Source organism: Centroberyx gerrardi, chromosome 12 (genome assembly GCF_048128805.1).
Source record: "Centroberyx gerrardi isolate f3 chromosome 12, fCenGer3.hap1.cur.20231027, whole genome shotgun sequence".
Classification (NCBI taxonomy): domain Eukaryota; kingdom Metazoa; phylum Chordata; class Actinopteri; order Beryciformes; family Berycidae; genus Centroberyx; species Centroberyx gerrardi.
Window position 1 is genome coordinate 521347 of NC_136008.1, and position 27980 is coordinate 549326.

The following is a 27980-nucleotide window of genomic DNA, read 5'->3' on the forward strand; positions in this document are numbered from 1 at the left end:
ACTGGAACATTGGAACATTGGAACACTGGAACATTGGAACATTGGAACACTGGAACATTGGAACACTGGAACATTGGAACATTGGAACATTGAAACACTGGAACATTGAAACACTGGAACATTGGAACATTGGAACATTGAAACACTGGAACATTGGAACATTGGAACACTGGAACATTGGAACATTGGAACACTGGAACATTGGAACACTGGAACATTGGAACATTGGAACACTGGAACATTGGAACATTGGAACATTGAAACACTGGAACATTGGAACATTGGAACACTGGAACATTGAAACACTGGAACATTGGAACATTGGAACACTGGAACATTGGAACATTGGAACATTGAAACACTGGAACATTGGAACATTGGAACACTGGAACATTGAAACATTGGAACATTGGAACACTGGAACATTGGAACACTGGAACATTGGAACACTGGAACACTGGAACATTGGAACACTGGAACATTGGAACATTGGAACACTGGAACATTGGAACATTGGAACATTGGAACATTGGAACATTGGAACACTGGAACATTGGAACATTGGAACACTGGAACACTGGAACACTGGAACACTGGAACACTGGAACACTGGAACATTGGAACATTGGAACACTGGAACATTGGAACATTGGAACATTGGAACACTGGAACATTGGAACATTGGAACATTGGAACACTGGAACACTGGAACATTGGAACATTGGAACATTGGAACATTGGAACATTGGAACACTGGAACATTGGAACCGCAGCCTCTCCCAGGCTGGCTGGCTCAGTCGGGCGTGGCTCAGAGGATTAGAGCTGGAAATGTAGAAACAAATGAGCAGAACCAGCAGTCTGTCAGGAAGAACAGCTGCCGTGGTCCATCTGAGAACCTGAACCAGAGGGAACCGGACCAGGAGAACCCGCTGGAGAAAAACAACCAGGGAGCAAACTGCTGAATCCAAACCAGCAGCAGAACAAATGACTGGAGAGAAGGAAGGAGGAGGAGGAACCGTCTGGAACCAACAGGCTGCAGGTTCCACAGCAGCAGCAGCAGCCATGTTGTCCTGATGAAGAGTCCTGGAGCAAGACACCAAACCTGCTGACTGCCTGTCTGTCTGACTGTCTGACTGTCTGACTGCCTGTCTGTCTGACTGTCTGTCTGACTGCCTGTCTGTCTGACTGTCTGACTGTCTGTCTGTCTGTCTGTCTGTCTGTCTGACTGCCTGACTGTCTGACTGTCTGTCTGTCTGTCTGTCTGTCTGTCTGACTGACTGACTGACTGGTGTGAAGTGGGGGTGGGGGGGGTGAAGTGGGGGGGGGGGGGGGGGGGGGGGGGTGAACCCAGTTCAGCAGATCTGTGTCCTCAGGCCATCAGATCTCCCTGCTGAATTCCCAGCATTCCTGTCAGCAGCAGGTCGTGTCGAGGCGGATCGGTCCAGACTCGCCTCGACACGCCGAGCAGCAGGGAGACCAGAGAGCCACAGACACACAGACTCACAGACTCACAGACTCACAGACACAGAGACTCACAGACACACAGACTCACAGACACAGAGACTCACAGACACACAGACTCACAGACACACAGACTCACAGACACACAGACTCACAGACACAGAGACTCACAGACACACAGACTCACAGACACACAGACTCACAGACACACAGACTCACAGACTCACAGACACACAGACTCACAGACACACAGACTCACAGACACAGAGACTCACAGACACAGAGACTCACAGACACACAGACTCACAGACACAGAGACTCACAGACACACAGACTCACAGACACAGAGACTCACAGACACACAGACTCACAGACACACAGACTCACAGACACACAGACTCACAGACACAGAGACTCACAGACACACAGACTCACAGACACAGAGACTCACAGACACAGAGACTCACAGACACACAGACTCACAGACACACAGACTCACAGACACACAGACTCACAGACACACAGACTCACAGACACAGAGACTCACAGACACACAGACTCACAGACACAGAGACTCACAGACACAGAGACTCACAGACACACAGACTCACAGACTCACAGACTCACAGACACACAGACACAGAGACGCATCTGGTTCCACATCATCAACACAAACTGACAGATAATATAACAGACCGGACCCTGTGAGGAGATTCTGTTGAGACTTCTGGTCCAGAATCACATGACAGAATCCAGCAGGTGAGCTGAGCCGGACTCACAGACTCAGAGGGCCCCGGACCACACTTTGGGAACCACTGATCTAAGAGGTTTTTCCTTGTTTTCAGTGAGGGTTAATGTGTGTGTGTGTGTGTGTGTGTGTGTGTGTGTGTGTGTTGGGGGGGCGGGGGGTGGGTTGGCTTGACAGGTGAAAGAAACAGTCAGATCAGACCAGACCAGATCAGACCAGATCAGATCAGATCAGATCAGACCAGACCAGATCAGATCAGACCAGATCAGATCAGACCCCAGCTGCATGTTGAAGGAAAAGTTGAGAGGAAGCAGCAGGATCTGGAGGGTTTTCACCCAGTCAGGATTTTATGAATATTTCTGTAAGTTAAAAACATTTATATTTCCACAGCAGCTGCTGAGCAAACCACAGAATCCATTTTGTTTCCTGGTAAAGAGTTGAGAGCCAGACTCACCATGCTGCTACTTCCTGCTTCCAAGACAAATATTGAGAAATCCTTCAGCCCGGAGCGGCGGGTCAGAGTCTGTCAGGAGAAACCGGACCGGACTCAGACCAGCATGTTGATCTGAACCTGAACCGGGACCGGACTGAGCTGCGGATCCAGCGGAGCTTCGACCTGCTGCTTCTCTTCTTCTTCTTCTTCTTCTCCTCCTCCTTCCCTCTGGTTTGTCTCAGGAGTTTCTCCGCGGAGCTCCGGACGGGCTGAGCGGCTGCAGGTGAGGACAGGTAGAGCCGCACCTCCGCGGCCCCGCGGCATTCTGGGTACTGTAGTCCCACATCACAGCCGGGACGCCGCCGCCCTACGGCGTCCACAGCAGGTCTTACAGCCGGTTACTTCACGTCCTTTACATAATTCAGTCCACTGAGTCTGAGTGTGGCTGTATCGATCAGATCAGATCAGATCAGACTGTATTGATCCTCTTGGGGAAGTGCAGGACAGCTGAACTGATCGGATAATAATCTGTCTCTGCATGTTTGAAAGCATATTGCTTGATTTGCATATTTTGATTTGCAAAATTGATTCGACTATTTAAGTGTTTAAATGTGTAAGTGGTGCGGATGAGACTGTTTTCTGATAGATTTGGACCAAACGGCCACAGTAAGGACAGAAGGATATAATATATATATTATATATTTATTTTTGGACAATTATTAATTATAATAATTGTCCAAAAATAAATAAAATAAAAACCAATGGACTTAAAATTAGGAGCTGAAGTTTCGCCACTCAGCCCAGAGGCTTCATCAGTTCAGTTCAGGGATTTATTTTATTTATTTATTTTCTTTGACATCCTGCTACCTGGATGACTGAAATCAATCTACACAGACAAATAATAATAATTACAATAATAATAATAATAATAATAATTGGAACAGCTCCTTATGAAAACATTGTGGTTTCCCTGCAGCAGCTTGAGACATTTTGTCTTTTATCTTTATTCATTTCTCCATTCATGTCTCTATGTAGTTTGACTGTCAGTATTTTCCCATGATGCCCTGCTACAGCCATTTACTCCTTAGCTATCAGTTCATGTCTGTTTGGCGTCTGTAGTTTCATCACAGACCGTGAGTCACATGACTAATATTTCTTCTTCTGCAGTGAATCAGAAGCGTTCAGTGTTTCTGTTCTCACAGTAAAGAAAATGAAAATCTCTTGTGTTTGTTTTCCTCACAGGACGCCACTGACACTCCGACCTTTGACCTCCTGACTGTCGGAGACAGAGGAATAAAATCTAACCGTCTGGTTTGTATTTGTCTTTTCACAGCAGATGAGACAGAAACATTTAATTTATTGTACAAAGGAACGTGGACAGTTTGACAGACAGCTGGTGGTTAGAGGAAACAGACAGATGAAGCTCTACAGTCACAGTCCAGAGACCAGCTCCTAAAGCTCGGGGTCTCCTGTTCTGTTCTGCTGTGGTGGAACCTGCAGAACCGGCATGGAGAACAGCAGAACCTTCTGCTGAGCCGCTCCCTGGTGGAGAAACTGGTTTCAGTTTCAGGAACAAAAGGTTTGAGCTGAACGTTAACACGGTTTAGTGTCGGTCTACATGAAGGGAAGGTTGTGTGTTGGTTTGTGTGTTCAGGGACTTTCTGACCCTCAGCTCTCTGAAAACTGTTCAAACCTCCCAGGAGAAGTTCAACAACACAAAACCTTCAGTGAGAACATTTTTCTTTTCTTCATTCCCAAAACTCTCTTTTTGGTTTTGTTTTTTAACCAACATCAGTGATCATTTTTCTAATGTTAATAATAATAATAATAATAATAATAATAATAATGTTTTTCTGAAGTGATCCAGCAGAACAACATGAACACATTAATGTGAGTTGACACTTTCCTCCACCAGCAGTGAGATGTTCTGTGATGCCGCTGGGTTCCCCGCAGCAGAACCACAGTTCCACCACACAGCATCACACAGCTGTTCTTCAGTAGAAACAGACACGAGGCTTCAAACACACACTCATCATTAGAGACAGTCTGATGAAACAAACCAACAACCTGATCTCCAGTCTGCCTCCTGCTGAGGACACCGCACATGGAACTCATCTGACTGACAGTTCAGATCGGTGACATCACTCCAGACCGGTGACATCACTCCAGACCGGTGACATCACTCTAGACTGGTGACATCACCATTTCCTCTGGTAGTTTCCCCCTGGCAGACTGGTGTCACACTGCTGATCTGATGCTGACCTGATGCTGATCTGATGCTGATCTGATGCTGACCTGATGCTGACCTGATGCTGATCTGATGCTGATCTGATGCTGATCTGATGCTGACCTGATGCTGATCTGATGCTGATCTGATGCTGACCTGATGCTGACCTGATGCTGATCTGATGCTGACCTGATGCTGACCTGATGCTGACCTGATGCTGATCTGATGCTGATCTGATGCTGATCTGATGCTGACCTGATGCTGATCTGATGCTGATCTGATGCTGACCTGATGCTGATCTGATGCTGACCTGATGCTGACCTGATGCTGACCTGATGCTGATCTGATGCTGATCTGATGCTGATCTGATGCTGACCTGATGCTGATCTGATGCTGACCTGATGCTGACCTGATGCTGACCTGATGCTGATCTGATGCTGATCTGATGCTGACCTGATGCTGACCTGATGCTGATCTGACCTGATGCTGATCTGATGCTGACCTGATGCTGATCTGATGCTGATCTGACCTGATGCTGATCTGATGCTAAGTGGAACCATCACAGTTTGTTTCTTCACAGCAGAAAGTCTTCAGTCCAGTTCAGCTGCTAGAACCTTCTTCACAGGTTTAAAGTGTTTTTTCTACCTCTGGAGAAGCGTCGGCCATGTTGAACCCCCCTTCCTGTCAAAACGTCTGTCGGTGTGAGACGTTTCCTCGTTTCTGCTGTCCTGACAAACCTCACTGCTGCAGGTTTGTTGATTTGTTTTAACGTCAAACGATGAAACTGTTTAAAACCTTTAAAACTGTCTGCCGCTGCTGCTGAGCTCAAAGCCTCTCGTCCTGTGAAGTTCATGTTTTGGAGATACAAGGTTTCAGCTAAATTCGTCTGTCTGCTGAATATTTACATTCAAAACTGAAACTGGGTCACTGATTGGTTAAGAGGCCAGCTGAGGAGCCAATGAGGGACTTCTGCCTAAATAAGGAAGAGGAGCTCAAACCAACAACAGACAAGACAGAAGACAGAAAACAGAATATTCTTCCAAAGAAATGAAGACAAAACTAAATACAGCTGAGAAAGAAAGAAGAGAAACAACTGGAATCACAGATTTAAAAAGAAAGAGTAGAAGAAGACAAAAAGGACAAACAAACTTCATGGCTGAGACTCCTGCAGTCTGCAGTCTACTTATAAAATCCAGGAGAAGAGAAACATCAGACTGTCTGAGGAGGAAGAGGAGGAGGAGGAGGAGAGGAGGGGGAGTTTGCTCCTCCACAGTTCATCGCCAAAGTCTTTGCATTTGTTCATGGATCCTTATCAAACACACACTCCAATACACACACACACAAGTTCTGATTCAGAAACACACACATACGTTCTGTGCATGTGACCGACCAATCATCAGCCCAGCCCCACACACACACACACACACACACACACACACACGGAGCGTCACATGATGCCGTTGGTGAAGTACTGGAAGCCGTCGTACAGCTTGGTGGTGAGCGAGCGCATGGAGCCGTCCACCAGCTGATCCACCAGCAGCTGCAGCTGCTCCTCCGTCAGACTCATGTGGAAACGCTCCTTCAGACCGCGCATCGTGCTGGAGCCATGGAAACAGGGCAGCTGGGAGCCTGGGGGGGGGGGGGGGGGGGGGACACTCTGTCAGTACTGTAACTCAGAAGTGATATATTAGTGTCCATTAAGTACAAATTGGTATTTTGTCTATTAGAGTCATTACAGTAACTCTGATATATTTCTGTCTATTAGAGTCATTACAGTAACTCACTGATATATTTCTGTCTATTAGAGTCATTACAGTAACTCACTGATATATTTCTGTCTATTAGAGTCATTACAGTAACTCACTGATATATTTCTGTCTATTAGAGTCATTACAGTTACTCTGATATATTTCTGTCTATTAGAGTCATTACAGTAACTCACTGATATATTTCTGTCTATTAGAGTCATTACAGTAACTCTGATATATTTCTGTCTATTAGAGTCATTACAGTAACTGATATATTTCTGTCTATTAGAGTCATTACAGTAACTGATATATTTCTGTCTATTAGAGTCATTACAGTAACTGATATATTTCTGTCTATTAGAGTCATTACAGTAACTCACTGATATATTTCTGTCTATTAGAGTCATTACAGTAACTCTGATATATTTCTGTCTATTAGAGTCATTACAGTAACTCTGATATATTTCTGTCTATTAGAGCCATTACAGTAACTGATATATTTCTGTCTATTAGAGTCATTACAGTTACTCTGATATATTTCTGTCTATTAGAGTCATTACAGTAACTCTGATATATTTCTGTCTATTAGAGTCATTACAGTTACTCTGATATATTTCTGTCTATTAGAGTCATTACAGTAAGTCAGAGTGACTCAGCAGTCTTACCTTGCTGCATGATCTCCACTATCTGGACGACTTTGTCCATGTGCTTCCTGGCTGCTATCAGACCCTGAAGCATCAGCATCTTATAGTAGTTAAACATGTCTCCATCTGGACCGCCCATCACCTGGGGGTGGGGGGTGGGGTGGGGGGGTGGGGAGAGAGAGAGAGGGAGGGGGAGGGAGGGGAGGGAGGGAGAGAGATTTTTTACATATTTTATATTTCTCATGTCTCCCATGTAAAGAAGCTCCAGTGAGTGAAGGTAAAGGTTCTGACAGCAGTGAGACCAGGTGGGCGGGGCTAACTCCTACTGTCAGCCAGTTGTCAATCACAGAGAAGTCAGGAAGTTAGCCTTCACACACTTCTCTGTGATTGGCTAACCATTCTGGTACTGGTTATGCTGTCCTGTGTGGCTGACCCCTCCCACCTGGTACCGCCTGGAGAAGAAAACAAACTCACATCCACAAACTCTGCGGTGAGTTTGAAGGCGGAGGTCTCGAAGCCGAGGTTCTTGGGCGAGCTGGACAGGATGAAACCGAAGTCGATGTGGATGATGTGGCCCTCAGCGTCCAATAGGATGTTCCCGTTGTGCCTGGATGGGGGGGCGGGGGGTGTCAAAGGTCAGGAAGAAATTAAAAAAGTTTGTGCAAATAAAAAAAAAATGAAAGTATTGCGCTACATGATGTTATTACAGCAGCCTGCAGCAGACTGCGGTGCGGAGGCTGGAGGTTAAGACTGTCAGACAAACTCATATTACTGTGAACTGATGGAAGAAAAGGGTCAGGACATTACTGTTACCTGTAAGGTAATGTACAGATACCTGTAACCATAGAGTGATGACATCAGCAGAAGACGTATTTTAAAAGCATTTTAAAGTGGGTAACATGAAAGTAAGTAAAGTAACTAGTTAGTTTCAAAAGTAACTTTCCCCACACTGCCAGTCACAGACTGGACTAGTGAGCCCGGGTCTGGTGTGTAGAGGGTCAGAGGGGTCAGAGTCTCACCGGTCTTTGACCTGCAGCAGGTAGCAGATGAGGCTGTACCCCGCGCAGCTCTGGACGAAGCTGCGCTGGGCGCAGAGGAAGGCCTCGGTGGTCTGGCTGCCGTGCTCCTGCAGCAGGTAGTCCAGCAGAGACAGCTGGCTGTTCTTCTTCACCTGGTGGATCGACACGGCGTTCACCACCGGCTCGATCATACCGCTGTCCGACGACAACACCAGGATCTTATAGGGCTTGATCCACAGAGGAACTCGCTCCTGCTCCCAGATAGACTGGGGGGGGGGGGGGGGGGGGGGGGGGGAGAAGAGGAGAGGAGAGGAGGAGAGGAGAGGAGGAGAGGAGAGGAGAGGAGAGGAGAGGAGGAGAGGAGAGGAGAAGAGGAGAGGAGAGGAGAGGAGAGGAGGAGAGGAAACATTACTAATGGATTTCTCTCAGTTTTTCTACCATGACAGAAACTGCCAGAAAACAAAGTACACTCACAGTATGAACAGCAGAGTGTTTTTAGCATGTTTTAGCCGTGTGTCTGTTAGACAAAGCGTGTGTTAGCATGTTTTAGCCGTGTGTTAGGGTTAACCCTGTCCTCAGACCAAGAGCTCTTACTCGTCCCGCGATCCAAACTTAAAACGGTGACCGTGCCTTTCAGTTTCAGCTCCAGCCCTACGGACTCGCCTCCCTCTGTGTTAGACTGGCAGATTCAGTTTCCCTTTGTAAATCACTTCTTAAAACCCATTTATTTAAACAGGCATTTTATTAATGTTAATTTTACTGGGTTTTATTATTTTACTTTCATGTTCCTATGGACTGTCACACTACTCGTCTGCACTTTATGTCCTGTGTGTTTTTTTGCCCTTTTTTCATTTATCTGTTTTAATCCTCTGTTTGTTTGGTTGTCTTTTGCCTCGTTTTATTTATTTGTTTGTTTTTTAACCTTAAATTTTGGTCGCTTAGCCAATCAGATAAAAGAGGCGGGTCGTAAAAGTTTTCACTACCGATAACGTCCGGTTCATACAAACTGTCAGTTATTTGTTAATATGTAACATGTGAAAAGTACATGAAAAGTCATTAAGGACAAATAGGTTTAGTTTAGGTTTAATAACTATACTGAACAAAAATATAAACGCAACACTTTTGTTTTTGTTTCCATTTTTCATGAGTTGAAATAAAAGATCTAAGACTTTTTCTATGCACACAAAAGGCTTATTTCTCTCAAATTTTGTTCACAAATTAGTTTAAATCCGTGTTAGTGAGCACTTCTCCTTTGCCAAGATAATCCATCCACCTGACAGGTGTGGCATATCAAGATGCTGATTAAACAGCATGATTATTGCACAGGTGTGTCTTGGGCTGGTCACAATAAAAGGCCACTCTAAAATGTGCAGTTTTATCACACAACACAACGCCACAGATGTTGTTTTGAGGGAGCGTGCGGTCGGCATGCTGACTGCAGGAACGTCCACCAGAGCTCATGTTGCAGCATGATGCTGCACGGCCCCGTGCTGCAAGGATCTGTACACACTTCCTGGAAGCTGAAAACATCTTGTTCTTGCACGGCCTGCAGACTCACCAGACATGTCACCACTGAGCATGTTTGGGACGCTCTGGATCGGCGTGTACGACAGCGTGTTCCCCTTCCTGCCGATATCCAGCAGCTTCTCACAGCCGCTGAAGAGGAGCGGGCCGACACTCCACAGCCCACAATCAACCTGATCAACTCTGTGTGAAGGAGATGTGTCGCACTGCATGAGGCAAATGGTGCTCACACCAGATACTGACCGGGTTTCAAAAAATGCAAATCTGTAGCCCGAGTCATGTGAGATCCATAGTTCAGTGCCTAATAAATGTCTTTTTTCAAGATAAAACTGCACATTTTAGAGTGGCCTTTTATTGTGAGCAGCCCAAGGCACACCTGTGCAATAACCATGCTGTTTAATCAGCATCTTGATATGCCACACCTGTCAGGTGGATGGATTATCTTGTGCTCACTAACATGGATTTAAACTAATTTGTGAACAAAATTTGAGAGAAATAAGCCTTTTGTGTGCATAGAAAAAGTCTTAGATCTTTTATTTCAACTCATGAAAAATGGGAGCAAAACCAAATGTGTTGCGTTTATATTTTTGTTCAGTGTAGAATGTCACAATAAATAGAAAGTGTTGATGATGTCAGGAGAGTCATATTCTGCCAGAGTTTAGTTTTTTGTGCTTTATATTAAAAAGTATGTGTTCAGGCAGCGTTCAGGTATCAGAAACAACCCGGTCCCGGTCCTGGTCCCGGTCCCGGTCCCGGTCCCGGTCCCGGTCCCGGTCCTCAGTGTCACCTGCAGCTGCTGCAGCACCTGGAAGGCCAGCAGCTCCTGCCTCAGGTCGTCTCCACACTTCACGATGACGGACAGCAGCCTCCAGGTCGGCATGTGACCGTACGGAGAACCTTCTCTGATCCGCCTGCAGGAGAACACAGGAACTCAGAGAGCCGCAGAACATACGGGAGAACCACGGGAGAACCACGCATTAAGAACACGGCTAACAAGGGAATAAAACCTGCAAATACAACAGGAATAAAACAGGCAAAAGGGATTTTTTTAGGAGTTTGTCTGCAAAATTGTATTTGAGAATGGAATATTCACTCAGCCAGAAAATTGCAAAAATTGCATTTACCTTCCAGCTGAACAAAGATGAGTAACGTGCTGTAATCTAATTAAAAATGACATGACAGTGTATAATAAAGGATCAGTTCAGCAGGACGTCCTGTTCAGAGATGAAAAGCTGGCTCCACCTACCGGACCTTCTCCTCCCACGGCTCCTTCAGGGCGACGGCTGACGGATCCTCAGGATCTCTCTTAAAGGTGGTGGGAGTCTGAGCGAGCTGCTCCGACAGACGCCGCCTGTCCACACACACACACACACACACACACACACACACACACACACACACACACACACACACACACACACACACACACACACACACACTGTCAGTGACTTTGTGTTCAGCTGTAATAAGGAATGATAAGAGGGGCTGCAGAGTGTTAACATGTTTTGTAGTGTGTGTGTGAGTGTGTGTGAGTGTGTGAGTGTGTGAGTGTGTGAGTGTGTGTGTGTGAGTGTGTGTGTGTGTGAGTGTGTGTGTTTGTGTGTGTGTGAATGTGTGTGTGTGTGAGTGTGTGAGTGTGTGTGTGAGTGTGTGAGTGTGTGAGTGTGTGTGTGTGTGTGTGTGAGAGTGTGTGTGTGTGTGTATGTGTGAGTGTGAGTGTGTGTGTGTGAGTGTGTGAGTGTGTGAGTGTGTGTGTGTGTGCGCAGACCTGATGTCTCCAGCAGCGATGAAGACAGGCTCTTTGCTCTCCAGACTGGTGATGCTGTCCACCGAGAACTGACTGATGTTGTCACAACTGTTGGTGTGAACTTCTGGAAGCTGGAGAGAGACAAGACAGAGAGAGACAAGACAGAGAGAGACAAGACAGACAGAGTCAAGACAGAGAGAGACAAGACAGAGAGAGACAAGACAGAGAGAGACAAGACAGAGAGAGACAAGACAGAGAGAGACAAGACAGAGAGAGACAAGACAGACAGAGTCAAGACAGAGAGAGACAAGACAGAGAGAGACAAGACAGAGAGAGACAAGACAGAGAGAGTCAAGACAGAGAGAGACAAGACAGAGAGAGACAAGACAGAGAAACTTTCTGGGCAATCTAAATGGGCAGCAGGCAGCACAGTGAACCAGAAGGTGAAACATCTCATCAGATGTTTCCTTGCATTAAAGGTAGAAAATCAACTGAAATGTTTCTTAGCAGAGTTTCCAGGCAATAAAACCAAAACTGTTCAAATGTTTAACAGCAATAAAGTCATAAAGGAATTCAAATGTTTCCAGAATGTATTTCCAGGAAGCCGCCCCACCTCGACCTGCAGCTCTCCGATGTCGTCCACGGACCAGGCCTCGTCGTCGTTGTCGTAGTTGGGCACCGTGGAGAAGCTGCCGGCGCGCTGCTCCGCCGTCATGCCGCAGTCCGGAAGGTTCTCCACCGACCGGGTGCTCCGGATCCGGTTCTCCGGGATCCGGACGGGAACGCTGGACGTCTCGAAGTTCTCGCACTCCAGAACCTCCACGTAGATCAGATAGGGAGCCTGCAGAGAGAGAACCCGCTGATGAACCCACGTTTCTTCCTCTGGAGGTTTTCCCTCCCAGACGACAGGAACATCCTGAAACTGAGGAGGAACTGCACCACCTGTTACCCGTGTTGGCCGGTGACGCCTTACAGTCATGTGATTACTTTTTGAGTACCAGTAGTGTAAGAGATTCAGTAACTACATTACAGATACTAATCCCAGTAACGCTCCGTCCTGTGTTACTGAAGCCTGAACCTCCGTCAGCCTCTTCTGTTCTCTCCTTTAAACGTTTTCTTTCCCAAACCCGTCAAACTGTTTTTCCTCGTCTGCATCCTGCAGCAGGTTTGTGTCAAAACAGCAAAACACAAGATGGAGGGTGAGGGAGAGAAGCTGTCCCACTACTGAGAACTGATCTCAGTCAAGAGCAGAGATCAGAGAATAGTGAGACATAATACCAGCCAACACAGCCTGTGTGTGTGTGTGTGTGTGTGTGTGTGTGTGCACCTTGTCTTTAGAGTTGAGCACCACAGCCTGTGTGTGTGTGTGTGTGTGTGTGCACCTTGTCTTTAGAGTTGAGCACCACAGCCTGTGTGTGTGTGTGTGTGTGTGTGTGTGCACCTTGTCTTTAGAGTTGAGCACCACAGCCTGTGTGTGTGGCACTCGCACCACATGGTGGTCGAAGGCGGCGGTGGGCAGCCAGACGCGGGCCGGCAGCTTGTGGTTGAGCAGCGACAGCTCAGAGATCAGACGCTGCGTCTTCTGCTCCTTGGTGGGCAGCGTGGCGAGGCGCTTCCCGATGCCCATCAGAGACTTGATGAACTCCCTCTGAGGAGTCAGACGCACCGGCTGCAACACACCACAACAGGGGGGGGGGGGGGGGGGGGGGGGGGGGCAGAGGGGGGGGGGGGGGGGGGAGCAGTGTGACTGTTAGCAGGGCTCAGCGTTCAGCATCAGGTCTCCTGGTGGAGATCAGATGTTAGTAGATGACTGGAGCTGGGCGACAAACTGAAGATTCACCAGACCGCTCTGTCCTTCTGTCTCTCTCTCTGTCCTTCTGTCTCTCTCTCTCTGTCCTTCTGTCCTTCTGTCTCTCTCTCTGTCCTTCTGTCTCTCTCTCTCTCTCTCTCTCTGTCTCTCTCTCTCTCTCTCTCTCTCTCTCTCTGTCCTTCTGTCTCTCTCTCTCTCTGTCTCTCTCTCTCTCTGTCTCTCTCTCTCTCTCTGTCTCTCTCTCTCTCTGTCCTTCTGTCCTTCTGTCTCTCTCTCTGTCCTTCTGTCTCTCTCTCTCTCTCTGTCTCTCTCTCTCCTTCTGTCTCTCTCTCTCTCTCTCTCTGCTCAGTGAATATATTTGTCTAGTAGTCGACTTTCATCTGTGTTGCTGCAGTCAGCCTGAGGTCCGCTCCACACTGATTCAGATAAATATGAAAACGCATCTTTATTCCTCTGTTTTATCCACATCCTCACTCAGGAGTTTTCCACCAATGAACACGAACATGAAGTTGAAAGTGGGCTGGTGTCGTCGGACGGGGAACACGCTGACCTGTGATGGTCATGTTTCTCGAAATGGACATTTTTCTTGAAATCTCATAAAAAAAATGTATTAGTAATACTGTAAAGTAAGTTAAATGTACTACATGAATACCAAATAGTATTGATTATTGTTGTGAAAAAAAAAAGATCGCCCTCAAAGTCGCACAGGCGACGGTTTCCATCAGACGAGTGATCACACAGAGGTTTAGAGGTTTAGAGAGAAGCTGAAACAAAACAACGCTCTTTCTAGGCAGGGAAACTTTAGATTTGTTGTTTATTGGTCGTATACGAGCACACATAACGAGAGTGATGCATCATAAGCTGTTAAAATATGTTTTTTCAAAAAAGTCACGAAAACGGGTTTGACCTCTCTAGTCATGTGACCTCAGGCGCGTCCCTGTCATGTGATCCATCAGGCTGGATCTGGATCGGCTGGTTGTGTCTGGAGACTTGAAAACACTCGTGTGGACGAACACGTTTTCTAACTGATCTGCATCAGTGTGGACCGAGCCTGAGAGCAGTCAGCTGTCAAGCCAGCTGAGGAAGAATAAGACAGGAAGTAAGGCGAGTTTACCTTCAAAATAAAAGCATACTTTTTATATGTATGATGCAAATGGTGAATTTAGCATTTCTACACCTGGGTTAGAAAAATAAACGAATTATCGTATCACTTATTGAGGTAACAGTGGCAGTATGCAGTGATCCGAGTCCATCGCCCAGCCTCAGTACAGACTGAGTCGGTCTCATCCAGACAGGATCAGAGGTCTGGAGGTTTGAGCTCAGCGACTCCTGAGGACAAACTTCACCTTCAGAAACAAACTCAACACATAAAACCAGACGGAATTCAGAGGGAAGATGATGTGATGAAGAAGACAGATTTTGACCGAATGCAAATCAGTTTCGTCTTTCTGTCCCGTTCATTGAGTCTTGATTGACGTCACCCAGAACCTGCAGCTTCTGATTGGTCCGACACAAAACAAGGACTGAGATCAATGAAGTTACAATGAAGTCCGCAGACAAGCAGCTCAACGAGAGAGATCGATGGTTTATGATCTATAATCTATTTATTGTTTTATTGAGCCGCCCGCCTCGGACTTCACGCTGGAAAGTGAACCACAACCCAGAGCCTCCAAACAGACATCGTTTCCCAGAATGCACCATGGAAGAGGGTCAGAACAGGAAGCTGGTAAACTTACGGGACCAGCCTCAAACTCCAGACTGTCCGAGCTGGAGCTGCTGTCCTGGAGGGGTCAGGGGTCAGGGGTCAATAACATTAATATGCATATATATTACTATACAGTGCGTTGGTTTATAGATTTAAACAAGCACAGATCCTGTTCAGACCCACGGCGCGTGTGTTCAATTAAATTCAATTCAATTGACTGAAGCACTGCGACACGGTTAAATGACCTAACTCCACTAATGTTACTTAAATACCACCTTGTGTTGATAAGAGCTATAGGAATAAACTTGCCTTGCCTACCACAATAATAACGTTACCTACTGTTAAAGTCTGTAGAGCAGCAGAAGAAGAGTTATCAGTTTCTGTTTCCATCCTGTTACTAACACAGGAGAGTCTGCAGCAGTGAGGAAGGTTACGTTTCACAGCAGGAGACTGGACTGAGTTCAGTCTGTTGTCTGCTGTCTGTTGTCTGCTGTCTGTTGTCTGTTGTCTGTTGTCTGTTGTCTGTTGGTCTGCTGTCTGTTGGTCTGCTGTCTGTTGGTCTGCTGTCTGCTGTCTGTTGTCTGTTGTCTGTTGTCTGCTGTCTGCTGTCTGTTGGTCTGCTGTCTGCTGTCTGCTGTCTGTTGTCTGCTGTCTGTTGTCTGTTGTCTGTTGTCTGCTGTCTGCTGTCTGCTGTCTGTTGTCTGCTGTCTGCTGTCTGCTGTCTGTTGTCTGTTGGTCTGTTGGTCTGCTGTCTGCTGTCTGCTGTCTGCTGTCTGCTGTCTGCTGTCTGTTGGTCTGCTGTCTGTTGGTCTGCTGTCTGTTGGTCTGCTGTCTGTTGTCTGTTGGTCTGTTGGTCTGCTGTCTGCTGTCTGTTGTCTGTTGTCTGTTGTCTGTTGGTCTGCTGTCTGCTGTCTGTTGTCTGTTGTCTGTTGTCTGTTGTCCGTTGGTCTGCTGTCTGCTGTCTGCTGTCTGTTGGTCTGTTGTCTGCTGTCTGCTGTCTGCTGTCTGCTGTCTGCTGTCTGTTGTCTGTTGTCTGTTGTCTGCTGTCTGCTGTCTGCTGTCTGTTGTCTGCTGTCTGTTGGTCTGCTGTCTGTTGGTCTGCTGTCTGCTGTCTGTTGGTCTGCTGTCTGTTGGTCTGCTGTCTGTTGTCTGCTGTCTGCTGTCTGTTGTCTGTTGGTCTGCTGTCTGTTGGTCTGCTGTCTGCTGTCTGTTGGTCTGCTGTCTGTTGGTCTGCTGTCTGTTGTCTGCTGTCTGTTGGTCTGCTGTCTGTTGTCTTGTCTGTTGTCTGCTGTCTGTTGGTCTGCTGTCTGTTGTCTTGTCTGCTGTCTGCTGTCTGCTGTCTGTTGGTCTGCGGTCTGCTGTCTGTTGGTCTGCTGTCTGCTGTCTGTTGGTCTGCTGTCTGTTGGTCTGCTGTCTGCTGTCTGTTGGTCTGTTGTCTGTTGGTCTGCTGTCTGTTGTCTGCTGTCTGTTGGTCTGCTGTCTGCTGTCTGTTGTCTGCTGTCTGTTGGTCTGCTGTCTGCTGTCTGCTGTCTGTTGTCTGCTGTCTGTTGTCTGCTGTCTGCTGTCTGTTGGTCTGCTGTCTGTTGGTCTGCTGTCTGTTGGTCTGCTGTCTGCTGTCTGTTGGTCTGCTGTCTGTTGTCTGCTGTCTGTTGGTCTGCTGTCTGTTGGTCTGCTGTCTGTTGGTCTGCTGTCTGTTGGTCTGCTGTCTGTTGGTCTGCTGTCTGTTGGTCTGCTGTCTGCTGTCTGTTGTCTGTTGTCTGCTGTCTGTTGGTCTGCTGTCTGTTGGTCTGCTGTCTGTTGGTCTGCTGTCTGCTGTCTGCTGTCTGTTGTCTGTTGTCTGCTGTCTGCTGTCTGTTGGTCTGCTGTCTGTTGTCTGCTGTCTGCTGTCTGTTGTCTGTTGTCTGCTGTCTGTTGGTCTGCTGTCTGCTGTCTGTTGGTCTGCTGTCTGTTGGTCTGCTGTCTGCTGTCTGCTGTCTGTTGGTCTGCTGTCTGTTGGTCTGCTGTCTGCTGTCTGTTGTCTGCTGTCTGTTGGTCTGCTGTCTGTTGGTCTGCTGTCTGCTGTCTGTTGTCTGTTGGTCTGCTGTCTGTTGTCTGCTGTCTGCTGTCTGTTGTCTGCTGTCTGCTGTCTGTTGGTCTGCTGTCTGTTGTCTGTTGGTCTGCTGTCTGTTGGTCTGCTGTCTGTTGTCTGCTGTCTGCTGTCTGCTGTCTGTTGGTCTGCTGTATGTTGTCTGCTGTCTGTTAGTCTGCTGTCTGCTGTCTGTTGTCTGCTGTCTGTTGGTCTGCTGTCTGTTGGTCTGCTGTCTGTTGTCTGCTGGTCTGCTGTCTGTTGGTCTGCTGTCTGTTGGTCTGCTGTCTGTTGTCTGCTGGTCTGCTGTCTGTTGGTCTGCTGTCTGTTGGTCTGCTGTCTGTTGTCTGTTGTCTGCTGTCTGTTGGTCTGCTGTCTGTTGGTCTGCTGTCTGTTGTCTGTTGGTCTGCTGTCTGTTGGTCTGCTGTCTGTTGTCTGCTGTCTGCTGTCTGTTGGTCTGCTGTCTGTTGGTCTGCTGTCTGCTGTCTGTTGGTCTGCTGTCTGTTGTCTGCTGTCTGCTGTCTGTTGGTCTGCTGTCTGTTGTCTGCTGTCTGTTGGTCTGCTGTCTGTTGGTCTGCTGTCTGTTGGTCTGCTGTCTGTTGGTCTGCTGTCTGCTGTCTGTTGTCTGTTGTCTGCTGTCTGTTGGTCTGCTGTCTGTTGGTCTGCTGTCTGTTGGTCTGCTGTCTGCTGTCTGCTGTCTGTTGTCTGTTGTCTGCTGTCTGTTGGTCTGCTGTCTGTTGTCTGCTGTCTGTTGTCTGCTGTCTGTTGGTCTGCTGTCTGCTGTCTGTTGGTCTGCTGTCTGTTGGTCTGCTGTCTGCTGTCTGCTGTCTGTTGGTCTGCTGTCTGTTGGTCTGCTGTCTGCTGTCTGTTGTCTGCTGTCTGTTGGTCTGCTGTCTGTTGGTCTGCTGTCTGCTGTCTGCTGTCTGTTGTCTGCTGTCTGCTGTCTGCTGTCTGTTGTCTGCTGTCTGTTGGTCTGCTGTCTGTTGTCTGCTGTCTGCTGTCTGCTGTCTGTTGGTCTGCTGTCTGTTGTCTGCTGTCTGCTGTCTGCTGTCTGTTGTCTGCTGTCTGCTGTCTGTTGGTCTGCTGTATGTTGTCTGCTGTCTGTTAGTCTGCTGTCTGCTGTCTGTTGTCTGCTGTCTGTTGGTCTGCTGTCTGTTGTCTGTTGGTCTGCTGTCTGTTGGTCTGCTGTCTGTTGGTCTGCTGTCTGTTGTCTGCTGTCTGCTGTCTGCTGTCTGCTGTCTGTTGTCTGCTGTCTGTTGTCTGCTGTCTGCTGTCTGTTGGTCTGCTGTCTGCTGTCTGTTGGTCTGTTGTCTGCTGTCTGCTGTCTGTTGGTCTGCTGTCTGTTGGTCTGTTGTCTGCTGTCTGTTGGTCTGTTGTCTGCTGTCTGCTGTCTGTTGTCTGCTGTCTGTTGTCTGCTGTCTGCTGTCTGTTGGTCTGCTGTCTGCTGTCTGTTGGTCTGCTGTCTGTTGTCTGCTGTCTGCTGTCTGTTGTCTGCTGTCTGTTGTCTGCTGTCTGCTGTCTGTTGGTCTGTTGTCTGCTATCTGCTGTCTGTTGTCTGTTGTCTGCTTCTCACATGACAGACAGGATGTGATGTCATGCGGAGCAGCAGCATCAGAGATCCATTTCTAAACACTGACCAACTTTTGATGTTGTGCCTCTGTATGGAAACACTGCAGCTCCGTCAGAGACTCTCTACTCCCTCTAGAGGCCAACTGACGACGCAACTGACTGAATTATTAATGAATGTTCATTGAGTGCAGTGTGTCTGTCTGATCTGGATCAGGGTTCAGTGTGTCTGTCTGATCTAGATCAGGGTTCAGTGTGTCTGTCTGATCTGGATCAGGGTTCAGTGTGTCTGTCTAATCTGGATCAGGGTTCAGTGTGTCTGTCTGATCTGGATCAGGGTTCAGTGTGTCTGTCTGATCTAGATCAGGGTTCAGTGTGTCTGTCTGATCTAGATCAGGGTTCAGTGTGTCTGTCTGATCTAGATCAGGGTTCAGTGTGCTGGTTTGATCTGGATCAGGGTTCAGTGTGTCTGTCTGATCTAGATCAGGGTTCAGTGTGTCTGTCTGATCTAGATCAGGGTTCAGTGTGTCTGTCTGATCTAGATCAGGGTTCAGTGTGTCTGTCTGATCTAGATCAGGGTTCAGTGTGCTGGTTTGATCTAGATCAGGGTTCAGTGTGTCTGTCTGATCTAGATCAGGGTTCAGTGTGTCTGTCTGATCTAGATCAGGGTTCAGTGTGCTGGTTTGATCTGGATCAGGGTTCAGTGTGTCTGTCTGATCTAGATCAGGGTTCAGTGTGTCTGTCTGATCTAGATCAGGGTTCAGTGTGCCCGTCTGATCTGGATCAGGGTTCAGTGTGTTGGTTTGATCTAGATCAGGGTTCAGTGTGCTGGTTTGATCTGGATCAGGGTTCAGTGTGTCTGTCTGATCTAGATCAGGGTTCAGTGTGCCCGTCTGATCTGGATCAGAGTTCAGTGTGTTGGTTTGATCTAGATCAGGGTTCAGTGTGTCTGTCTGATCTGGATCAGGGTTCAGTGTGCCCGTCTGATCTGGATCAGGGTTCAGTGTGCCCGTCTGATCTGGATCAGGGTTCAGTGTGCCCGTCTGATCTGGATCAGGGTTCAGTGTGCCCGTCTGATCTGGATCAGGGTTCAGTGTGCCCGTCTGATCTGGATCAGGGTTCAGTGTGTATATGAGTGTGATGCAGTACCTCGTCCTGGCTGCTCTCCACCTTGGGGTTGCTGGCGGTTCTCTTCAGGTTGCTGCTGAGGCTGATGCTGACGGTGGCGTCCGACTTGGAGCGCTGGTGGGTGCGTTTGGAGGGCGACAGGCCGTGCTCGCCCGGGGGCCCGGGGCCGGCGGGCGGGGCGGGGCAGAAGGCCGTCAGGGCGGGGGGGTCCCGGCGGGCGCGGGGGCCCGACGGCTTCAGCTCGTCGGACAGGATGAGCTTCCGCAGCTTGGTGCCGCGAGAGTGGCGCTGCGTGGAGATGTGCATGTCGGAGGAGTAGGCGCCCAGCAGCCAGGCGCACTGCAGAGAGAAGGAGATGCTCTGCCTGCAGCGGTGCACCTGGACGACAACAACAACAACAACAACAACAACAACAACAACAACACACAGTCACACACTGTTTCCCCACAGAGACACAGGAGAGCAGGACGAACTGCTCTGTCCCGTCAACAAACAAATAGTTCTACAGAAAATACTGAACCTGAGTCTGATTCAGTAACTTACAACATGGAGACATCTTACTGACAGACAGACAGGCAGACAGGCAGACAGACAGGCAGACAGGCAGACAGACAGACAGACAGACAGACAGACAGGCAGACAGACAGAGAGACAGGCAGACAGACAGACAGACAGACAGACAGACAGACACCTCCCCCCCCTCACCACGTATGGCTTGATGGCGTCCCCCACGTCTTCGTCCATGTGGATGTACATGTTGAGCAGCTGCGGCAGGTAGAAGTCGACGTCTTCGTGTCGGAAGCTGAACAGCCGGTTCCCGATGTACGCCTGGACGCCCGGCTCCTTGGAGTTGTGCAGGTAGGAGATCGCCATGGAAACGTCGAACAGCTTGGACTCGAACAGGCGGAGCAGCCACGACTGTTTGGAGGGGTTGTGGCGCTGCCGCCGCCGGGCGCTCTTCACCGAGCCGGGGGCGGGGCCCTCGGGGTCGTCCTCCCCGTGGATCTTGGGCGGTTTGACCCCAGGGTCGAGGCCGGCGACGGGGGCGGCGGGGGCGGGGGCAGCGGCGGGGGCGGCGGTGGGGGCGGCGTCAGGCTCGGGGTCGGGCTCCGCCCCGTCGGCCTCAGCGTCCGTCTGCCGCAGCTTGACCTTCTGCAGGACCTCCTGACAAGCCCGCCGCGCCACCTCGGCGTCGATGAGCTGGCCGAGCTCGCCCGCTCCCTCGCCCGCTCCCTCGCCCGCTCCCTCGCCCGCTCCCTCGCCCGCTCCCTCGCCCGCTCCCTCGCCCGCTCCCTCGCCCTCGCTGATGACGCCCAGCGGCGGCGTGGAGGGAGGGGGGGCGAGGCCCGGGCTGGGCGTCCGGACGGGCCGGGGGGGGCCGGAGGAAGGGGTGGAGGGGAGAGACAGAGAGGGGGAGGAGGTGATGGAGATGGAGGGGGAGGGGGAGGGGGAAGGGGAGGGGGAGGGGGAGGGGGAGAGGGAGGGGGAGCGGGGGGGAGACAGATCCGGCTCGGTGTCCTCCATCATGGCCGCTGCAACGCTCCGGCCCGCCTCCTCTGAAAAACACAGAGAGACGGGAAGAGACGGGAGTCAGAGGACCGGTCTGAACTGGATGTGAAGGTTCTGCTGAGTCAGCATCTCTACAGAACCTGTTGCCGGGCGACGGCTGAGCCACACAGACCGAACCATCGATAATCCTCCGATATCAATATCTAAGGATATCTGCTAACATACAGAAACTCACATGAATCAAACTGATGCTCGTCTCATTTAAGTGTTTTAGTGTCAGATACCTGAAACTGATTTACAAATAATATTCCATCATTTGTTTCAGACCTCATGTTGTCAGATCTTTTTATCATTCATTTAATTCAGCAGCAGTTGCACTGTGGAGTCTGATGATCCTCCATGTTGGATCAGTCAGCATATCACAAGACCCAACAGACAGTCTGAGAGACAGACAGACAGAGAGAGAGACAGACAGAGAGACAGAGACAGACAGTTTGAGAGACAGACAGACAGACAGACAGAGAGACAGAGAGACAGACAGAGAGACAGACAGTCTGAGAGACAGACAGACAGACAGAGAGAGAGACAGAGAGAGAGACAGTCTGAGAGACAGACAGACAGACAGACAGAGACAGACAGTCTGAGAGACAGACAGACAGACAGTCTGAGAGACAGACAGACAGACCGTTAATCCCACTGAGCAGATTATCGCAACACAGAGACACCGAGACACAGACACAGAGACACAGACACACAGACACAGAGACACAGACACACAGACACAGAGACACAGACACCGAGACACAGAGACACAGAGACACAGACACAGAGACACAGACACACAGACACAGACACACAGACACAGAGACACAGACACAGACACAGAGACACAGACACACAGACACAGACACAGACACCGAGACACAGACACCGAGACACAGACACCGAGACACAGACACAGAGACAGACACAGAGACACAGACCCTATTGACTTAAATTTTGAAAAATTGCAATCTGGTTTCAGAGCTCTTCACAGGACTGAATCTGCATTACTCAGAATAACTAATGAGCTCCTTCTAGCTGCTGCCAGGCAGCTGCTCCGTCCTCTTGCTGCTAGATCTACCTGCAGCCTGTGATACAGAAGATCTTTCCATTCTCATTCCCAGGTTAAACCACTGGGCGGGGGTCTCCGGTTCTGCCTTGAACTGGTTTTCTTCATATTTATCTAACAGATCTTTCAGTGTCTCTATTAGCGCCTCATCTTCTTCCTCTGCCCCGTGTCCTGTGGTGTCCCCCACTTGGTCCAATCCTCTTCTCCATCTATTTGCTTCCGCTAGGCCACATTATTCAAAAACACAACATTTCTTTTCACTGTTATGCGGATGATACACAGATCTACCTCCCCCTAGAGCAGACCTGGGCATTGTACGGCCCCCGGGCCGCATACGGCCCTTTGGTTGACTCTGACCGGCCCGTGTAAGGTTAATTGGAAATTACAAAATAAACACATTTTCTAATTTTACCTCATGCATGGACTAAAACTGCATTGCTTTTATTTTGAAGTTGTTTTTTATTCACGTACATAATGACGCAATACGTATATCAAGACGTGCGCATGATTGGATCGTTGACACGAGCGGGTCATCAGACGACTTTAGGCCTCAAAAATGTTCGCTCATGCTAAAAAAAGAAAGGTAGATGCCGAATGCAGGGTTTTCAATAAAAATTGGACTGCTAAGTATTTATTTACTGAAGTCGGAGGTAAAGCCGTGTGTTTGGTTTGTGGGGAGCAGATCGCCGTGTTTAAGGACTACAATTTGAGTCGGCATTACGAGGCGAAACACGCGGAAAAATACAAAAACTTGACTGATGCTGAAAGGGCGCGGACATCGGAAGCTTTGCTAGCTAAACTGCAAAAGCAGCAAGGCTTTTTTACCAAGCTTCACACGTCTAGGGATGCAGCAACCAAGACCAGCTTTATTATATCCCACAAAATCGCTAAAAACAGTAAGCCATTCTCGGAGGGTGAGTTTGTCAAAGAGTGCTTGGTGGACTCTGCAGCACTAATATGCCCTGAAAAAAAAGAAGCATTTGAGCAAGTCCCGCTGTCCAGGCGAACCGTGACGAGAAGGATCGAGGACATTGCGCATAATCTGGAGCTTCAGCTGCAACGTGATGTGGCAAGTTTTGACTTTTTCTCCTTGGCTTTGGACGAGAGCTGTGATGTCCGCGACACAGCCCAGTTACTCGTATTTGTCCGTGGGATAACGCCGGACTTCAAGATTACGGAAGAGCTGGCGGCAATGCGGTCGATGAAAGGGACGACGACGGGGAGCGACCTGTTCACGGAGGTAAATGCGTGCATGGACACACTGGGACTGAAATGGGACAGACTGGCAGGTGTCACAACTGACGGTTGTCCAAATCTTACAGGGAAAAATGTCGGACTTTTGAAACGTATGCAAGATAAAGTGACTGAAATCAACGCAGATCAGAAATTGGTATTTTTGCATTGTATTATACACCAACATGTATTGTGCAAGTCAGTGCTAAAAATTAACCATGTTATTGATGTTGTTACTAAAATAGTAAACTTCATCCGGTCACGTGCATTGAATCACAGACAGTTTGTTGCACTTTTGGAGGAGCATGAGACTGAGCATAGTGACATCGGCTACCACACAGCTGTCAGATGGCTCAGCCTGGGCAAAGTGCTAAAAAGAGTTTGGGACCTGAAAGCAGAGATTCGAGAGTTTTGTGAGAAGAAAGGCAAAGACATCCCAGAGCTGTCAGATGAGGACCGGGTGGCAGATTTTGCATTTGCTGTTGATGTGACTGCACTGATGAATGAACTGAACACCAAACTGCAAGGCAAGGGCCTTTTTGTTCATGAAATGCACAGCCTGGTGAAGGCTTTCATGAGAAAGATGCAGTTTCTTTCAAGCCAACTGGAGAGCAACACTCTCACTCACATGCAAACCCTGACAGAAGTCACACCATCAGCCGATCGACTCCGCAGGTACTCATCCATGTTCGGAGCATTGCACGGTGAGTTTTCAAGGCGATTTGAAGATCTCAGAACAATCGAGGATGAAATGCACATGGTTTCCTCTCCCTTCACTTGCAGTGTGGATAATGCCGCCAGTGATGTTCAGCTGGAACCCATTGACCTGCAGTCTGATGCAGTACTGGCAGAGCACTTCAAGTCAGGATCTCTGCTGGATTTTTACTCTTCTCTCAAGGAGGAGAACTTTCCAAACATGAGGAGACATGCTCAGAAGATGTTGGTTCTCTTTGGCTCTACCTATATATGTGAACAAACATTTTCAATGATGAAGTTCACAAAATCCAGGTATAGATCCTCTCTCACTGATGATCATCTGTCAGCTGTGCTTCGCATCTCCACCTCAGACATTCAACCTGACTTCGATGCACTTGTTAAAGCCCAGCAGAGACTAGATTTCTCTCACTAAGCAAGAAAGAAGAGCTTAAAAGCACCAAATGAGGTGGTTAGACCACAAATGTAGACATGTAAAGGCACCAACTAGCAGTGAACTAGGACACTTTCTTTGGAAGCCTTTTTCTCAAAATCACAGTTCAGTGACAGTTCAATATGATGTATCTTTCTTAATGAGCACAAAGACAATATTGTGATGTCTTTAAGATGCTAAGAACCTTCACACAACTTTCCAACAGTATATTAAACTCAAAATGTGTTTTAGAGTGAATGTGACTGAAAATGTTCACTAATATGAGTCACAAATGGTAAAACGTTCACATTTATTTTGCCATTGTTTTGAGAAATTTAATTGAATAAATGACATTTTTTGTAAGGCAACCTCAATTTTTCATTGCTTAATTATAACATATACTCTTACAAGCTTGTCAAAACAATGCTATTTACTGCTTTTTTATAAAGAAATACAATTAATATTATGCAGAATTGAGTTCAGCCTTTTGGCCCGGCCCTCCAGAATATTTTCTGTTTCTCATGTGGCCCCATGGAAAAAATAATTGCCCACCCCTGCCCTAGAGCCTAATAACTACACCAAACTAACTGACCTCAATAACTGTCTTCAAGACATCAAGTCCTGGATGGCTGCAAACTTTCTTCAGCTCAATGAGAATAAAACTGAAGTTATCTTATTTGGACCACAGCATTTGACCAACATTATTTCTCCTCATCTTGGCCCATTGGCCCCCTCTGTTAAACCACATGCAAAAAATCTTCGATGATGATGTTTGTTTACAAGGTGTTAAATGGTCTCGCCCCCTCTTACATGACAGAACTCCTGTCCCCATATCACACTGTCAGAGTCCTGAGATCGTCTGACCAAAGACTTCTGTCTGTCCCGAGATCCAGGACTAAGTGTTATGGGGACAGGGCCTTCTCTATCTGCCCCAAAACTATGGAAGTCTCTTCCTCCCACCATCCGATTCTCCCCCAGTACTGAGATCTTCAAGAGTCATCTTAAAACACACTTCTACTCACTAGCTTTTAACTGTGCCTAACTTAACCAGCTCAGGTATTTCTCCTGGAGTCTCTGTAGGTCTGTGTTGTCACTTTGGGCTCTGTGTGACCATGTGCCTTTACTATTATTATTATTATTATTATTATTATTATTATTATTATCATTATTTATCATCACTCTGATCTTTTCTCCTCTTCTATTGTGTTTGTCTCCTTCTTTTGTTTTGTTTTCCTCTGTGTGTGTTGTAAAGCACTTTGGATCAACTGTGTTGTGTGTAAAGTGCTATATAAATAAAGTTGAGTTGAGTTGAGTTAAACCTGGAGGGGGGGGGGGGGGGGGTGAAGAGAAGAGGAGAAGAGGAACAAGATGAAGGAAAACAGGAAGGGAAACAGAGAGAACCTAACCGACCTGACCGAACCGAACCAACTGTCTGAGTTTTAAAAGAGTTTACAGCCAGAAAGCAAAGTGGCATGAAATCACATATAGATGAAACTTCACATCACAGTGTGTGTGTGTTTGTGTGTGTGTGTGTGTGTGTGTGTGTTTGGCCACGGAAGTTACACAATATATAGTAACTCAAACTGTCCAAGACAGCTGAGCAGCAGGAACACAGCCGGACTGCAGGACGAAGAGGAAGCTGCTTCCTCCTGCTCAGCTGAATGACTGACACACAGACAGACAGACAGACAGGGAGAGAAAGAGACAGACAGACAGACAAAGAGACTGACAGACAGACAGACAAAGAGACAAACAGACAGACAGACAGACAGACAGACAAAGAGACTGACAGACAGACAAAGAGACAAACAGACAGACAGACAGACAAAGAGACAAACAGACAGACAGACAGACAAAGAGACAAACAGACAGACAGACAGACAAAGAGACAAACAGACAGACAGACAGACAAAGAGACAAACAGACAGACAGACAGACAAAGAGACAAACAGACAGACAGACAGACAAAGAGACAAACAGACAGACAGACAGGGAGAGAAAGAGACAGACAGACAGACAGAGAAAGAGACAGACAGACAGACAGACAAACAGACAGGGAGAGAAAGAGACAGACAGACAGACAGACAGACAGACAAACAGACAGGGAGAGAAAGAGACAGACAGACAGACAGACAAAGAGACAGACAGACAGACAGACAAACAGACAGGGAGAGAAAGAGACAGAGAAGGAGACAGAGAGACAGACAGGGAGACAAAGAGACAGACAGACAGCACATGGCCTGGCCAGATAACAAAAGCCTCTGTGTCTCCCCATCACAATGACACAGCTTCAGGCCTGTGTGTGTGTGTGTGTGTGTGTGTGTGTGTGTGTGTGTGTGTGTGTGTGTGTGTGTGTGTGTCTCCATCTAACCTCTGGTTTACCCAGAACAGAGCAGGACAGATCGGGCTGGATGGACACTGCCCGCCGCCCTCACCCTCAGCACCGCTGCTGCTGCTGGTTAGCCAACTGTGCTAACTTTATGCTAGTTAACATGAAGTTAACATGAAGTTAGCATCAAGTGAACTAGCAGCAGCGCTGTGTAGCTGCGGAACCTCGGCTCCAACAAAGCGTGAGGGAAACAGACAGCAGACAGCTAGCTGCAGGACTGACTGAGCAAACTGAATCAGACACACTCATGTAGCATCACAGCTAACGCTCACTAGCCAGCTACAGATTAGCATCGTGAGATAGTTAGCTTCGGAGCTTCTGCTATAAATCCCCCTCACGGGCAGCTAGCTTCACCGCAGCGCTGCTCATCTGACTCTGTCCTGCCAGCTCGCCTGGCTCCGTGTCGAGCCATTTACACCAGTCTGATTCAAAGAGTTAGTATTAGCATCAGCTAGCTAGAAGGCCAACTGTTGCTAACTTAGCTCAGCTGTTTGTTTGATTGCAAGCTAAGCTAACGTTAGCATCAGCATTACAAGTCAGTGTGAGCCGGGTGTCCGCTCCGGTCCTGTCTGTTTACAACAGACAGACCGTCAGTAGGAACCAGTCAGTCCTACCTGAGAAGAGTTTATCGGTTCTGAAATGTTCCGTTATGTCCAGTTTCTCTCCTCCATGGATGAAAGTCTTCTCATCTCATCCGAGCTTACTGAGAGCAGCCTGGGACTTAGCTGTCCGTCCACTGCCTGAATACATCTAAAACTTAAACTCCTCTTTGTACCACAGGCTTCAT

General features: G+C 48.1%; 2 protein-coding genes and 1 pseudogene across 5 annotated transcripts in view; 1 reads left to right on the forward strand and 2 right to left on the reverse strand.

Annotated features, from left to right (window-relative positions):
- LOC139930719 (unconventional myosin-Ie) overlaps window positions 1–2861 on the reverse strand; it is a 19979-nt gene extending 17118 nt beyond the window's left edge. The window contains exon 1 of the mRNA XM_078287228.1: window positions 2664–2861. The gene's annotated coding sequence lies outside the window, so the exon portion shown is untranslated. The remainder of the gene's footprint in view (window positions 1–2663) is intronic.
- A 1118-nt stretch (window positions 2862–3979) lies between these two features.
- pi4kb (phosphatidylinositol 4-kinase, catalytic, beta) lies at window positions 3980–27901 on the reverse strand. Of its 4 annotated transcripts, none has more exons than XR_013506910.1 (14): window positions 27808–27901; window positions 20531–21381; window positions 19847–20203; window positions 15098–15142; window positions 12993–13220; window positions 12165–12392; window positions 11573–11682; window positions 11051–11155; window positions 10592–10715; window positions 8281–8546; window positions 7736–7868; window positions 7283–7403; window positions 5561–6498; window positions 3980–5510 (listed from the first exon to the last, which is right to left on the reverse strand). XR_013506910.1 is itself a non-coding variant. In XM_078287224.1 (13 exons), the coding sequence occupies exons 2-13, from the start codon at window positions 21350–21352 to the stop codon at window positions 6317–6319; spliced, it is 2721 nt and encodes a 906-aa protein (XP_078143350.1). In that variant the 5' UTR covers window positions 21353–21381; window positions 27808–27901; the 3' UTR covers window positions 3980–6316. The 4 variants fall into 4 exon arrangements, 2 of the variants coding, with proteins under 2 accessions (XP_078143350.1, XP_078143351.1); XR_013506911.1 differs by having other exon boundaries at window positions 3980–4580; window positions 4628–6498; XM_078287224.1 differs by having other exon boundaries at window positions 3980–6498.
- Window positions 23638–24807, forward strand: LOC139930721 (general transcription factor II-I repeat domain-containing protein 2B pseudogene; annotated as a pseudogene).
- Window positions 27902–27980: the final 79 nt, after the last annotated feature.